This window comes from Plectropomus leopardus, chromosome 21 (genome assembly GCF_026936395.1).
Source record: "Plectropomus leopardus strain MGB_pleo_1.0 chromosome 21, ASM2693639v1, whole genome shotgun sequence".
NCBI lineage: Eukaryota > Metazoa > Chordata > Actinopteri > Perciformes > Serranidae > Plectropomus > Plectropomus leopardus.
The window spans coordinates 1,374,937-1,391,953 of NC_142196.1; the positions used below are offsets into that span (position 1 = coordinate 1,374,937).

General features: G+C 36.9%; 1 protein-coding gene and 1 pseudogene across 1 annotated transcript in view; both read right to left on the bottom strand.

Moving 5' to 3' along the window:
* Nucleotides 1-273: 273 nt before the first annotated feature.
* On the bottom strand, nucleotides 274-3,674 carry LOC121961002 (uncharacterized; annotated as a pseudogene).
* rsu1 (Ras suppressor protein 1) overlaps nucleotides 3,023-17,017 on the bottom strand; it is a 56,875-nt gene continuing 42,880 nt past the window's right edge. Inside the window, exon 9 of the mRNA XM_042510622.2 lies at nucleotides 3,023-4,621. Coding sequence (XP_042366556.1) covers nucleotides 4,519-4,621 — 103 coding nt within the window. The 3' untranslated portion in view covers nucleotides 3,023-4,518. The remainder of the gene's footprint in view (nucleotides 4,622-17,017) is intronic.

Sequence of the window (17,017 nt, forward strand, 5' to 3'; positions counted from 1 at the left end):
AAATTAGGTCCATTCTTGTAACATACATCATCTTGTGATGCACCTGGATTAATAAAGCCCCAGCTTGTGTCCAGGTAGCACTACCCTACCCAGAGCTCTCCTCTCCTGATCCACTGCCACTCTGATGCAACTTCTGCTGCCTCTGTGGCAGACTTAATGGACCTTCACCTACTGGCCCCCGTGATGCCTAGCATTTTAAAGGCCCTGCAGAGGGACTGGCTGGTAAACCCTCTGCATCCCACCTCAATAGGCTCACACCTTGCACGGCACCCGTTACTTCGGCACTCCTCCATCATCTCGGTGTACTTTGTCCTCTTCCTCTCGTTGGTCCTGGCAGCTGCTGTATGTTTCTCCCAGGCCCCCAGGAAGTGTGCCACCCTCTGAAGCAAAATTTACATGTGGAACTACAGCATCACGTGATGCACACTGGCCCAGAAAGACTTTTCCCCATTTGCTTAACGTTGGGAAAGAGACCTCCCTAAATCACTATATATATTTTTTTGAGACAAAATAATATTAAAAAAGCAATATTACATGGCACCACCTTTTATTATATTTTTGTGGGCACAACACATTTTGATTCTGTTAATTTGATTTCTCCAGTCGGGATTATGATATGATTCCCTGATAAGTTGTATGTATAGGTGTGTGTGTGTAGAGAGATAAATATACCATTATCTGATTATCACGTAAATATTAAAACCGACAGCACCGCTGTCGTTATACCGCCGATTAGCTGCTGTTGCTAATAAGCTAAGCTACTACGAGAGGAATGCCTTTGAATGAGTGCCGTTCGCTTGACTAGGTTAATTTGTGTGAGCGAGCCAGTGAGTCGGAGTCAATGCTCGGGTACACTCGGGCGCACTCGGCCGTGTTCGTCTGTCGTTAATCACTTCTACGCATGCTCTATGGGCCAGTAGAATTTTACACTTTTATAAACCCGGAAAAACATTTTTTTCTGCTTCATGAGCAGCTCTCATAGGAATGAATGAGGCACCGCCCCCACGGCTATATCCAGATTTATAATAGAGCCATGGTTTCTCCCCAGCCTTGATGAAAGCAATGTTCTTCTTCTCTGGGTGGAGGCCCTTGCAATGGTTAATTCCACTGCAGATGGTGTCCGCTATGGATGTTGTTACAAACCCAGCTCACAATGGGAAAAAGGGAAGTAACACACAAACAATCATTGGAGAGGACTGTGAATTAAGGTGTATTAATTTTAAAAGACAAATGGATAATAATGACAAAACAGATAAGGGCCGCCAGGTGCTGTCAAAACAATGAAACAAATAGAACAAAAAGCGGACTCCTTAAAGCCAAATGGAGCTGACTATCTAAAGACTACAGTGACAATAACTCAAAACAAAACCTAACTAACTACTCTGGTGAATCGGTGAAAAACAGAAAGACAAATGACCAGCACCCCTGAACCTAGTGAGACTAAAAAGTGTCAAAACCTATAGTGAGTGTAAAAATCAGTGTTTTAAGCTTACCCTGGCCCAAATCTGGGACAAGCACAGGAGTCAAAACTTACACACTAGTCACACACAATGATGATGAAGAGGTGATACAAGTGGCATCTGCCACCATTAGCAGAGCACATCTGATTTATATAACAGCTGTCACTCCCGGATTGGTGGAGCCCCGCACCAACCAGCCGCACCAATCACCAGCTGCTGGGGATCCGTTCGGGGCCGGAAGGACACGCCCCTTGGAGACCTGACTGATGTAACTCAAAGGACCATAAGACACACACATACACCCACATACAGCGGGAGGAGAGGATTAGGGCTCATGGCTCAGGGCCGTAACAATGTAAGGACTTGGTCATGGCACCAATGGTACCGCCCCTCGCCAAGGGCTTTCGGACAGCAGCTGAGGATATGCTCCATGGTCCCTCTCTTCAGGCACAGAGGGCAAGCTGGTGAGTCCACCTTCCCTCAGCAGAATAGGTTGGATGGGCTTGGTAGAACATCGTAGAAAGCCTGGATTAAGAGAGTCCATGAGACTTTGCACTCTATCGCTTGCTCCCATCTTATCCAGGCTTCCTGCATTCCTACCATCCTGCTGGCTCGCTCCTCGTCCACTGATGCTCACACCTATTCCTACTTCTCCTGCGCCTTGTCGTAGCGGGGTTCTCTGCTGCTACCCAGTCAAGCCCTTCAACGAGCCACTGTCCTCACCAACACCCTTTGCTTTCGTCATGACTCAATGACATCCACGGCCTCTGCTGCCCTCCACTTCCATCCTGTCCTGACCTTGATCCCAGCCTGAGAGACTTTTGGGTCACAAGACTCTTGCTACTGCAGGACCTCCCTGGTATGGGTCACCATGAACTCTTCCTTCAGGCTGCTGATTGGGAGCTTCAGCATGTTGTTCTGTCCGTACAGGGCAATGCTATTTAGGCTCCAAGATAGTCCCAGCCACTTTCTAAGAAACTTGCTGACAGTCCTCTCAAAGCCTTCAACAGTGGAGATCGGGACCTCATAGACCAAGAGGGGCCAAAGCATCTGTGGGAGGATTCCATGTTGGTACAGTTGATCCAAGCCTTGAACTTGCCAGGAAGCCCTGACTTATCCACTGCCGCTAGCTAGGCTTCCAGCTCTTGGTTGGTTGCTTGGAAGGATGCTGCGTCTCTCAGGCTGCAATCAAATACCTTCCCCAGGCTCTTCACTGGTTTCTCGGTGATGGATGGTATCTGGGTGCTACCTAGTGCACAGTGGTACTTGTCGATGGTCTTTCCCTTCAGCACTAGCGACCGAGACGTCACCGGCTCGAAACCCAACTGTTTTGTAGAGGCCTATATTTAAAAAAAACAAAAAACAAACAAACCAGAAGACAAACTAGGAGGTCTATTAAAAAAAACTTAATTATCACAGCTCCAAGGACATAAACAATTCAAAGAAATGATTTTCCATTGCTTTTTCTCAGTTAGGACTTTGAAGGGATATTCAAACCCCAAACCTGACTGCAGATGTTTATATCGTTTATTTCTCTGAAATGAACAACACAAGAGAAGACATGTTTTTGATACTTTTATTTAAAGTTTTCAATACAGTGAGCACAATCAGCTTGCAGTATACTTTGGCCTGTGATAAAAGCATGATACATTTTAAAAATGGATTATATTCACTCAGTTTTGCATTGGGCTAAAATGTGATGGACACTTGGTGCAGCTTTGAAAATAACTAAAAGATGATGTGGAACTTAAAAAGGAAGTGAGTGTCAGAGGTCAGTGGAATGAACACTGTTAACTGCAGGTGTCACAGATGTCCTCTTACAAATAATATTAATAATAATAATAATTGTATTTAAAGAAGTTCATTAAACATGAAAAAAAAATACACATGTAAAAACAGAAACTCGTAGACTGACTGAATGTTAATTTGCACTTATTCTATTGCAGATATCTCAGGCTGTTTGTTTTGAGAATGGATGAATGTTTTCAGCATGTTCTTTTACATGTTTAGTATTCTGATTCTGATTCTGATACTCCTTACACTAAAAGAAGGGAAAACAGTTAAAGATGTTGTTATTTAGTGTCACTATGCACTGGTTTTATTGGTGCGGTCCACCTGAGATCAAATGGAGCAGTATGAGGCCCATTAACTAAAATTGAAAAGAAGAATTAAAAAGAGTTGACAGCCGTCCGTTACACTACTGTTGTCAATCATCTCCGTGGCTTAAGAATACTCACCCCACCAGAGCCTCAAATGTCAACAACGTCACAACTTTTTTTGTTTAAACAATTTAGTCTTACTTAAATATGGGCTACTCATATTTCTCTTTGACAACAGGGAAAATAAAACTTGTAAAAGCTGATGGGCTGCTACTCTGGCAAGTGCCTGTGCACGTCTCTGGGTTGGATGCTGAACTGCATTAGTCAGACGGGCTGAAAGCTGAAATACATTGCTAGAAAAGCTGGAGGATGACTTTCCTGAAAAGGTTGCAAGAGGAAATGTGTTGTATTGATATCAGTCAGATGAAGTACGTTGTTTTAGAACAAAAACAGCATTTCTAATGAAGATCTGAAGCTGAAATGTAGTGACTGAGAGGAAGAGGGCTGAACGACCTCACAAAGCTGAATGAAGGTCAAAACCTTTTTCAGATCTTGTAAAAAAGCACAGGAAAAAAAGTGGTCATATGACACACTTAAAGCAGTAAATTACACACCCATTATAAACTTAGAAATAAAACATAAAATTTGAGTTTTGGAAAATGTAACATATATTCGAAAACTGAACACTAGTTTAACAGTTAAAGGCTTGTAACCTGTTTAAGGTTTAAATTAAGTCTGTAACTTCAGAGTGGAGTGGCTCTGAAGATAATTTGAAGATGGTTATTAGGCACAGTGGAATACAGTTCAATACGTATTATTTAACATTACATATTCAGAAACATAATTCATACATTTCAATGTAATACAAAATGTTTATAAAAAAGAAAGAGAAGAAAAAAGGCACATGCAGTGTGTTTGACGGGTTGAGCGAGCGTTCATCTCCATCCTCTGTTTTCTCTTCATTTGTTCTTGGCGGCGAGCGGTTTGCGGCTGATCTTCTTACTCTTATCATTGCTCTTCTTTGGAGGCTCTGGGTTGGCCTGCATGTGTCTGCCATAGAGACTGAGGAGGACAGGAGGAGAGAGACAGGAGAGACTTCTTTAGGTATGCACAGAGATTCTTAGCAGGATGTTATAATATGATACAAATTTGAGAATCCAGACCAAATTCTATGAAATTGGGTCAGTAGGCTTTTTGGACAATCTCGTTTTGAGAAGGAGGGTTCATTCACATTTTTACCAATACATTTCCACAACAGTTATTTTTTACTGCAGATTTTTAAAGAAAACTTTTTTTTTCTTTCAAATTATTTTCGATTTCTTTTTACGATTATTAAAGGATTGGGTTTTTTTGCCATAAAAAAAGAAATGTTGCATTTTTTTCTTTAATTTGTTTTTTTACTTTATTTTTTGTTGTTGCAATTTTTTAAATAATAAAATGTGGTGATTTTGTTTTTTTGGAACTTTTTTTTTGTCAAAAAGATTTATGATTTTTAAAGAAAACATACCTTCTGGAAGCAATGCTTTTTGAAAAAAAACACTAAACATAACATCATTTATCACAGTCTGGAACTGTAAAAACAGAAATTATTGTTGGATTTTCACATTTCAGACAGTCCTTGATCACATTTTTTTTTTTAAGATATTTTTTTTGGGCTCTTATTGCCTTTAATTGACAGGACAGTGTGAGCATGAAAGGGGTAGAGAGAGAGGGGGAGACATGCAGCAAACGGCCGAGGCTGGACTTGAACCTGCGGCCGCTGCGATGAGGACACAGCCTCTGCACATGGGGCACCACTCTATCCACTGAGCCACCAGCGCCCCATCACATCATGTGTTAATGTACAAAATTTCATGACTCTTCCAAAACAATCAGGGTGTATTTAGTTTTCCAACACTTTTCCAGCTTGGAAATTTCCTATTTGCAAATTCTACGCCTTTTCAAGGTTTTTCAGGGCTGTATGACAGCTGGAGAAGAGTTTCAGAGAGCTTCCTAGACAAACCAAAGAGTGGATGTTCTGTCACTGACGTACAGTCATTCGAGGGCAAACATCAGCTTTGAGGTGATCAGTAGGTACTTTCAGTGATATTGTCTAATAAATTAAAATCATACCATCTATAGAAATCTCACACTTCTCATACAGCCCAACTCCCCGCTGTCTGTCCTTGTGTCTGTATTTTCCAAACACTCAGAACAGCTGCTGCTGTTTGAATTTACAGACAACTCTTTCAGAGTCACTGAGCAGGTCTGATCAATGGCAGAGCAGGCACTTAATGTATTCATCAATGTAACCACTCAAATAAAGCCATGCAGACAAAACACTGAATGGCTGCTTATGTGTTTAGGTGTGATCAGGCAAAAGCATCAGCATAATGCTTTCTTTTTTTCACTGGCTATCCTCTCTGGTTCCTCCCATCACCCACTGGCACTGCCACAGTGAACCAAAGATTTGGCTGAGCAGCTGCAGTTGTCTTAGAGTGGTCAACAACATTACTGGCACACAAACACAGTGTGATCCTCAGCAGCCAAATAATGGCAGACACTTTAATTGGAACAAATACACAAACACCAAATATTCACACAGCGTACACATGGTCATCAGCAGTGGACGCACACGCAGCTGCGGAGAGGAGACACTCGGTAATCATCATCAACATTCACTACGCTCCACTTATTAGTGTCTAATACTGCTGAGTAGTGGACAAGTGGACAGTGCCTCCCCCTGACACACACACACACACACACACACACACACATACATGCGAACATGAATAATAGGGGACTATCTAAGTGTACTATCCAAGAGGGAACCTTTATTAGCAGTCATTTTAAAATACAAACTAGAATTGAAAAATTTACTTTTGAGGTCTTTCACAATATTACTGCAAATGTGATTTTTAAGCAATTTTTAAAGAAATTGCCAAGAGGGACCTGAAGCCTTGAGCGACGCCTGCCTATCAAAGGGGGGGGACATCCAGCATACTGCAGTCAAACTGGTTTATCCTGGTTCTCTCACCTATAGAGTGCTTCTTTTTCACTAAAACTTCATTTGTATCTTTAAAAATGGGTATGTAAACTTTATTGCTTGCAATATATCAACATTTTTTGTGATAATAAATATTACAGAAATAATACTTGCCAAAGCAAAGTATATCTTTTAAAGAAGGCTCCCATAATCCTGTGAATTCAGTTTTATCTTACTATTTACTGTTAATAACTTTATTGTTGTCTTTGTTTTATATATGTATATATATATATATATATATATATATGTCTATTTAGACCAGACCAATTGTAACTACCAATGTATCACCAAAAATTCAGAAAAATAAATCTATAAACGAGTAACATTATACATAAAATGATCAGCAATATAATTACTTATTTTAATAAATAATATATTTATTTTAATTAATTAATCACTATATAATGATTTAACACAAGTCTGTGACTAGACCTTAAAAGCTGTTTGCTTCCAAAAGAAAGAAATCAAACTGTGACATGACAGTTGAGCTCAGGTCCAGAGAAGTCAGTGGCTTTCTGGATTTTGTTGAATCTGGCTTTCACTTAGCATAGTAGAGTCTTAAATTGCATTTATAGATGCAGTGATGAACTGTGTTCACTGTCAGTGGTTTTCAGTGTCCCCAGGCTCATTTTGTGATATCATGTTGGTATTTAATGCAGTGCAGCTTTATGGGTCAAGGTCATGGCCATTCATTTTTGGTTTTTAGCTCTGTCCCTTTTATGCAGAGATTTCTCAAGGTTCTCTAAATCTTTTCATGCTATTATGGCAGATAGTTAATGGATTTGAACAGCAAATATCTTGTTTTGTAATGTATTCCTTTGTGTTCACAATAGTTTTTCAGTGATGGATGAAACACCTCTGTTTGTTAGTGTATTTTAGCATTATCTAATCTAGACCCCATTCACAGATGTTTGTTTTTTTAATGATTACAGTCTGTACACATACTACACACACTGGCATGCAGCATTGTCACAGTGCACAGAGAGTGTGCGTGAAGTGAAAGGCACATAATAAATGTTACGATAAGTTCACAATGACACTCAGCTTTACAGGACTTTACATTCCAGTATTGTAAACTGAAACTTTTCTTTAGCACTTAAAGTTTAACTGGTATGTTAGTGTTTTGATGGGCATTGAAATGGTGATGAGCCACCAACAACTCATCTCAAAACCATCACAACAGGATACACATTTATGAATGGGCCTTCATAAGTCGACTTCTGTTTGTACTCTTTGAACTTTGCACTCTAAAAAGAAAAAAAAATGTCCACACTCCATTTCCTTTTTGTAAGAAAAACTAAAAAGGAGTTTTAAATTAAAATTATGTAACATCAAACTTTGACTTGACCTTTAAAATTGTTCAATTTCCAAAATACTTACCTGACCAGTTTTCACAAGTAGTGAATGTCAATCAAGTTTTCAATATACTTGTGTTCTCAGTCTGTACTTAAAGAAATGCAACTTGTTTGTTGGTGCACATTACAGAAGAAGGTCCACCCTTGAGTAGGATATAATGACATGAGTCCACTGTTGGCTGGTACATAATGTCACAAGTTCCTTCTTAGATAGCACGGAGGACGCTCACACTCAACCATGTAAAGCACATACAAAACATATTTAATAATACTTGTGAAAAAAATCTCATCTGAATAATGTTACATTTCTTCTTCAAATATGATTTGTTAGTATGTTTGTGTAACAGAATATAAAGGCTCAACTTTAGTGGCTGGCTTAACCTTTTATGGCTTGATACTGTATTAATGGGAAATTATGCCCATTTCTAAAATACATACATATTATTTCTATGGATCTAAGGCAGTCTAAAAACATTAGTAAACATGGGCAACTCGCCTCATATCCAAAAACTGGAGTGCTTGTGATGTCATGTGATATAAAGTGTAGAGTTGCTCCATTGATATGAAATTGTGAAAGATTTTCTAGATGACGCTGAGAACAGCCAGAACAATGTTATAAATATATGGGAACATTTTCTGTTACAGAACTGACAACACCAATATAATAAAAGTTCATTTGGGTTTAAGGGATAACAAACATTCTGTTGGACCCCAAAATTAGGCTCACGATGAGCAGAAGGAGCAGCTCCAGACTTTATATACTTCATGACATTACAAGTCTGAGACTTCTTTCTCTAGTGTCTAGATCAGAGATATCACACATACTGGCTGATCCCTTGGCCATGGAAAAACATACTGAATTCCTACTTTAGATGTTCACCTTTTACAATGAAGGTTTCCAGAAAGGACCAAAACGATATAAAGGTCAGCAACAGTATTTGCTGATTAATCATAAAAATAGATTTATTATCAGACTTTTACTGGAAATTCCCATTAAGAGTTATTACAAGCACAGGATCTCTTTTACAATGTATGTGCGTAAGCTTTCAATGTATATGCATAAGAATGCATTTTCTTTGTTGATCAACATTACAGAAAAAAGGGCCACATATAGAATAAAAGCTTACGGTGGTCCCAAGTTGGTTGGTACATAATGACACAAGTTCCTTTTGATAGGACAGAGTGATATTCACACTCCACCATAGATTAATGAAAAAGAAATAGAAAGGTGCATTTTGTAAAGAGAAAAATATCTAATACAAAAAAATGTATCTATTCAGTAAAAGCTTCTCATTGTTTAGTAAATTGGCACCAGAAATGTTGCCATTGTAGCTATTTAAAAATAAAGGCTATAATGTGAACACAATTATAACTTGTCTTAGTATTCACTGTGACGTGACAGATGAGCTCAGGTCCGGGGAAGTTGGCAGTGTTTCTGGATTTTGTTGATATCTGGCTTTCACTTTGCATAGTTAAGTCTTAATTTGCATTTATAGATACAGTGATAAACTGTGTCCACTGTCAGTGGTTTTTAGTGTCCCCGAGCTCATTTTGTGATATCCTTCAGTCATGTTGGTATTTAATGCAGTGCAGCTTTATGGGTCAAAGGTCATGGCCATTCATTTTTGGTTTTTAGCCTTGTCTCTTTTATGTATTTCTCAAGGTTCTCTGAATCTTTTCATGCTATTATGATAGGTAATGGATTTGAACACCAAATATCTTGTTTTGTAATGTGTTCCATTGTGTTCAAAATGAATAGTTTTTTAGTGATGGATGAAACACCTGTGTTTGTAAGTGTATTTTAGCATTATCTAATCTAGACCCCATTCAAAGATGTTTGTTTTAATGACTACAGTCTATAACATATACTACACACACTGGCATGCAGCATTGTCACAGTGCACAAAGAGTGTGCATGAAGTGAAAGGCACATAATAAATAATATAATAATAATGATAAGTTCACAATGTCACTCAGCTTTACAGGACTTTAAATTCCAGTATTGTGAACTAAAACCTTTCTTTAGCACTTAAAGTTTAACTGGTATGTTAGTGTTTTTGATGGGCATTGAAATGGTGATGAGCCACCAACACCTCATCTCAAAACCATCACAGCAGGATACACATCTATGAATGGGCCTTCACTAGTTATCTTCTGTTGACCCCATTCAAAGAGGTTGTGCAGTAACCCAGAACTAAGTTTTTATTATTGTTATATCTATTTTTTGGTTGTTTTTGATAACTATAGCTGGTAACACATAGAGTTGTAAATTAGTTGGCAAATACAGGGCTGGTATACAGCATTGTCACTGCGGCACAGAGAGTGTGCATGAAGGCATGTGAGATTGCTAAAATAAGTTTACATTGACACTCAGCTTTACAGGTCTTTACATTCCAGTGTTGTCAACTGAAAACAACTCTTTTAGCACTTAAAGTTTAACTAATGTTAATGTGTTTCTGATGGCCATTATGCGTTAAAATTCAGACAAACAGAGCCACTGAGAGCCAAGATGCCCTACTGCTTTAGAGGGCCACTTAATAAATAATTACCTTTCAATTATTTCAGTGATATTACATACATGTGGTTATTATGTCACTTCCCAGCAGATGTTTCTTCATGTGAAAAACATGTTTAACTCCTTTTTGAATAGCTTGTAGTCAATTGTGCAATTGACGCACAAATGTGGAATTCTGCTTGTATTTCTACTCTTTTACAGTTTAACATTATCTTTACCCAACATCCACTTGTTTTAACACAGGAAAGAGGAAAAAGCCATGTTTCAGTCAGATACAACATCTAGGATATGAGAAGTAAGCAACCCTGAAGCCCAATGTGTAATGTCCTCACGACCATAACGACCATCGTCAGCTAGAAGAAACCATCCTCGCACTGCAGGGAATCAAGGCCTGAGACAGATTTTCACAGGCTGACTTGCAGAGAATCAAACCCTCACCCACTGCAGGTCACTCACTTCTCAGTGGCAGCAGTCTCCACTGTTCAACACTCAAAGTTAGGATCTGAGAATCATATGGGTGCTGGTCACTCCACCTCTTCAGTGTAGAAGAAATTACATATTTTTGTCCACTTCATCAACTGAAGGCCAAGTAAATATAAAATATATCTATAAAACTGTGTGTGAATGTAATAAAGACAGATTGCTTTCTAAAGAATGCACAAAGCCATTGAATCAAATGTACATAGATCATACAGAGATGAACAACATTTTTTCACACATATGAATACTGGCCTCTTTAGGGATGCATCTACTCCATAAATGTGGTAATTTTTACATGTCGTATCATCTTTCTGAAGCTGGCAATACTGTATTATAGGCATCATTAATAACTTGTTAACTGACTGTTAATTATACTTTTGTCAATACTCCTTGATAACCAATGAAGAAATGATAACTAATTAACTTTACCCATTATAAGTAATGTTATAGATTGTTATTTTATTAGTCAAATACCAAGACTTATACAGTCTTGTATAAATACATAACTACATTAATGGTTTCCAACTAATTTGTAAACCTTTGTAAAAACAAAAAAAATAAATTATACAATATAAATATCTCTTGGATAGATAGACCAAATATTTATAACACTTTGTTAACTATTAATAGTTGGTTTGAAAACTGTTTATAAACATTGTTTGATGGTTTTATAAAGTTGCAACTGCTAATGGTAATAAACTGTTAAACTGTTAACAAATACCATGTAGCAGATCTTGAAATACTATTTGGAAGACCATTATAAAGTTGCAGTGTATATTTAAATCTTTTGAGTCACTTAATAAATAATGTCTTTTCTAAGCACTTTTGTAAAGTATACATACACGCTTGCCCTTCATTAAATTTTTTAATAGGTTTCAAAAGTTGCAAAACAACAATAACCCACTACATTTATCTTTGGCTCAAAGTTGCATGTCAACATTGACTTTCTGTTCATATATGTGTTTAAAATGATAATCACACAATCAGGACACAAATATGTACTCTTTTATGTAGCTCACCTATAAAACATTTAAAAGGGCCAAATTAGTTTTACTCCATACAATCAATAACCATTGACAACATTTTAACTATCTAAATAATGTTTGTAGATGCTTTACAGAGTATCTAATTCAGTATTGTTTTACCTCTTTAGTTAAAACAGAACCTTTTATTATAATTAGAATAATGAAATGTAAACTTGAGGCAATAACCTGTGCAACATCAAAATGGTATGTCATGAAATAACAGATGTAATCATTAGGTAACTGAATATGTTCAACTACATAAATATCCATAATAGTACAAGTTTTGAAAAAAAAAAACAGTATTTAAAATGGGAATTAAAGTGAGAATTGTATGCCTACTCCATACAATTTCAGGGTGTTCTTCAATAATCCAGGGATGTTGTACTAACCAAGATAAGCAGTGTGTGCTACTTGTTAAACCCAGGATGGGGGAATAAGCCCACGTTTCAGTCAGTCTAAATCAGATACAGCATCTTGGATATGAGAAGTTAGCAACCCCTTAGCTCAATGTGTCATGTGCTAATCCACCATTCAGCTAGAAGAAACCATCCCCCGCACTGCAGGGAATCAAGGCCTGACAGATTTTCACAGACTCACTTGCATAGAGTCAAACCCCTCACTCACTGCAGGTCACTCACTTCTCAGTGGCAGCAGTCTCCACTGTTCAACATTCAAGTTAGGGATCTGAGAATCATATGGGTGCTGGTCACTCCACCTCTTCAGTGTAGAGGAAATTACATATTTTTGTCAGCTTCATCAACTGAAGGCTCATAAATCTAACAATATATCTATAACACCATGTGATTGCTTACTTAATAATGCAGAGCACCACTGAATCAAATGTTTAACATCTTAGAGAGATGAACAACAATTTTTTCACAAACAAATGAATATTTAACCTCCTTTAGGATGCATTTCGCTCCATAAATGTGCTGGTAATTTTACATGTCAGTGTCATCTTTCTCCTAAGCTGGCTGTTAACAGACTGTTAATTTCACTTTGTCAATACTACTTGATAACTAATAAATAAATTGCAACTACTGATGGCACGCTGATACACTGATACACTACTGATGGTGTTATTGTTAAACTGTTAAAAATACCATGTAGTGGATCTTGACATATTATTTGGGAGGCCATTTTAAAGTTGCATTTGCTGTTTTAAATCTTACAGTCACTTAAAAAATGCCTTGTTTCTCAGCACTGTGTTAAGCATGCATACACGTTTGCCCCCATTAAATGTTTTATAGGTTAGAAAACTATTTATTTTCATATATAAGTTCAAACTGATTTATGACCAAACCTTTTAAATTTATATCACTGCAGCTCAAATGAAAAGGGTTCAGGAGGTGAAAAATGGACTACATAAATTCAACATTACAGATCAATAACAAAACCTATGTTACAAAACTACAATAATCCACCATGTTTTTTCTTTGGCTCAATGTTGCATTCTGACATTTTATTTCTGTTTCCTGAATATGTTTAACATGATGATCAGTGACGATCACTCTTACTCTTTAGTTTTGTTTTACTCCTATAGTTGAAACCAAACCTTTTATTATGATTAGAACAATTAAATGTTAACTTGGCACAATAAACTATGTAACATCACAATGGTTTGCCATGAAATTCATGTAATTATTAGGTGATTAAATATGTTCAAATATTTAACTATCCAGTAAAAAAAAAGTACAACTTTTGTATCAGTATTCAAGCTAGTGGGAATTTGAGTGGAGAATTATATGCCCAATCTGTAAACTTTTAGGATGTTCTTCCCAATAATCCAGGGATGTTGTACCAGCTAAAATAAGCACTGTGTGCCACTTGCTTAACCCAGGACAGGGGACAGACCCATGTCTCAGGCAGTCAGAGTTGGATGTAACATTCTAGCTAATATAAATTAGCATCTCTGAAGCTTAATGTGGAATGGCCTATTGACCATCGTCAACAACAAAGAAACCAACCCCCACACTGCAGAGAATCAAGGCCTGGCACAGAGCTGCACACGCTGACCCCTCACCCTCTCCAAGTCACTCATTTCTCAGAGGCAACCTTAAAGGCACATGGGTGCTGGACACTCCACTCAGTCAATGTGGAGGATTGTTTAATGCTTACATCATAAACTAAAAACCCTTTAAGGAATTTGAAATTCTTCATATAAACCAAAACTGTGTTGAATAATAATAAGTCCCTCTGGTCACTGCAGCATGCACACAGAGAGATGGCAAACCATTTAATCCAATACAAAATGAGTAGTCAGCCTCTGTTAAAGACACAATCCATAAATGTGCTGGTAATTTTGCATGCCAGTACACCCATTTAAAAACTCTCAGTTCCCTCCTACAACAGAAGACTTTAAAGGTCGTACAGCAGACAATCCAATCCAAATCTCTCAGCGTTATTTTTATTTTACTTGAAAGTGAATCCTATTTTGATCCTAGTTCTGCAGTTTTGTATTGTTGGCTGTTTTATATTTCTTTTAGTTGTTTTAGTAGTTGTAGTTGTTTTTGGTTTTCTTGAGATCTAGTAATGTGTATATACAATTTTGTCTGTCTAATGCAGATTTAAGATTAATTTAAAACATTGGAGAAAATATAAACAAAACAAAACAAAACAAAACAAGAAGTGTCATTTTGTACAGGCCAAGAAGGGACAAAAGTGTGGACTGACTTTCCTTTTTTAGAATTTAAAGTTAAAGCACAGCCAAAAGTACAGCCAAAAACCTATAGAATTTGAAATAGTTCTATCTCAGCAGTTGAACAGAGGGTTTCAGAGGTTAATCATTCCTCTAACTGACTTATCCCTGTAACTGAGACAAACTGATTGCTCACAAAACCTCCCATATTATAAATACCATTAAAGATTGCTCTAGTCATTTATATCATGATGGGTTGTCAATGTGTTTTAACACAAGGTAAAAAGGAGCACACTCTTAAACAGCAACTCAAAAACTTATTCAGGTGCACGATTCAAAAAAGCAATGTACTAAAAAAACTAAAATGATATTTCTATCTCCAATTCCCTAAAAATAAATAATTTTATTATTACATTTTTGTAAGATTATTTTCTTTGAACAATAATGCATCTAACTTCTTTTTCCTATTCTTTGTCATTTATCCATGTTGAAATGGGAATGTCACTCTATACTATATATCTAAGATGGAACTTGTGTCATTATATACCAGCCAACAGTGGACTCATGTCACTTTATACAACTCAAGTGTGGACCTCTTTTCTGTAATGTGGAGCGACATTAAATAAAATGGATTCTATAGATGGGCACACATACATTGGATTTCAACCATAACAATAAATGCCAAATTCAGCTGATTCCTGTGAATTCTGGAGACCCTGCAATTTTGTCAAATCACTGCAACTATACAGAATTCTTAACTATTTAAACCGGTTAAAATCTGATTTTCACTGTATGTCTGCCCACAACTAATCCACTCAGTTCCTCAGTTGCCCTCTAAGTATTTCTGAGTGGCTCTGATGTTTTACAAAGAAGACTTTGGACCAGCAAAGCTATTTTTTAAATTATTTGCTTCATTTTATGCAAATATTGGCTCTGAAAAGGCATCATTCAATGATGATGAAACTTTATTCCTTTTTAAAAAAAAATAACATTTTGTGTTTTAATATTCTTTTCCCAATAGAAAAAAAAACTTAAATCCTCAAAAATAAAAACCTAAAACTTGCATGGCATTTTTTTGCTTGTAAAACTGTTAAATGGAAGTTTTGAGTACGCCCATCCATATTCTCAAGTGATGCTAGCCACGCAAGATGTATGCAGATGTGCCTCGTGGCTGTCTGGCTGTTCATGACGATAATAACAATGCCGCTGGCTCTGTCCGGCTATGTTCTCATCTCACATCATCCTGCCATGATCCAGATTGATGCAGGTATGCCAAAAGCACTGACAGAGGGAATGTATTTGAAAAGTTAACAATGAGAATGGACTGGGGTAGCCCTTTTAAACACAGTGTCAAGCTATAAAATGTAAAGACATCCACAACGGCTGAGCCTTTATATTCATTTACAAAATACATACTTACAGATCCTTTTAGAAGCAAAACAAAATTACATGATTTAGTTTAGATATATTTACAAGTAACTTGTGTCATTATGTACCAGCCAACTGTGGACCCCTGTTGCTTTATACTACACAAGTGTGGACCTCTTTCTTGTAGAGTAGATCAGCAAATAAAATGCATTCCTGTGATTATAGAGAAACAAAACATATGTACATTGTAAGATTGACAGAAATCTAGTGCTTCTAGTGCATCTAAAAACTCAAAGGAGTTTTGGAGGACTGAGCTAATCTCAAGTAGTTAAATTCTGATAATAAAACTAATTTAAGCAATTCATTAAAATTAGTAAAGATCTTGCTATTTTTCTCCACATTTTCTTCCTACCATTATTATTATTATTATTATTATTATTATTATTATTATTGTTGTTATTGTTATTTCTCCTTTCTTTAGATTTTAAAATATTTCCTTGCCCTCTGGGGAAGCCGTATTGTAAAACAGTGTCAAGCTAGATGGTTAAGCCATCCACTAAAACTGAGCCTTTATAGTTTGTTATAAATATTAGTTATAATTATAATAATCACAGTCATTGTAATCATAGTTGAGGAATAATTTTTGAATTATTTAGGTGAGATTCTTTTTGTAAGTCTTATCTATCTCATTTTATTTATTCTTTACATGGTGGAGTGTGAACGTCACTCCATGCTATCCAAGAGGGAACTAATTGTCATTATGTACCAGCCAACAGTGGACTCACGTTGCATTATCCTATGTTTGGACATGTTTTCTATAATGTGCACCCACAAACAAATTACATTTCTATGAGTACAGACTGAGAGTGTATATTGAAGTATATTGAAAACTGATTGACATTCAGTGCTCGTGAAAACTGGTCAGGTCAGTATCGTCAGGGACTGAACAACTTTAAAGGTCTAGTCAAGGTCTGATGTTACATCATTTTACATAATTAAACCTAAAAAGAAAAAATCTTACTGCTGATCATTTTATGTAAAGGTTTATTCTG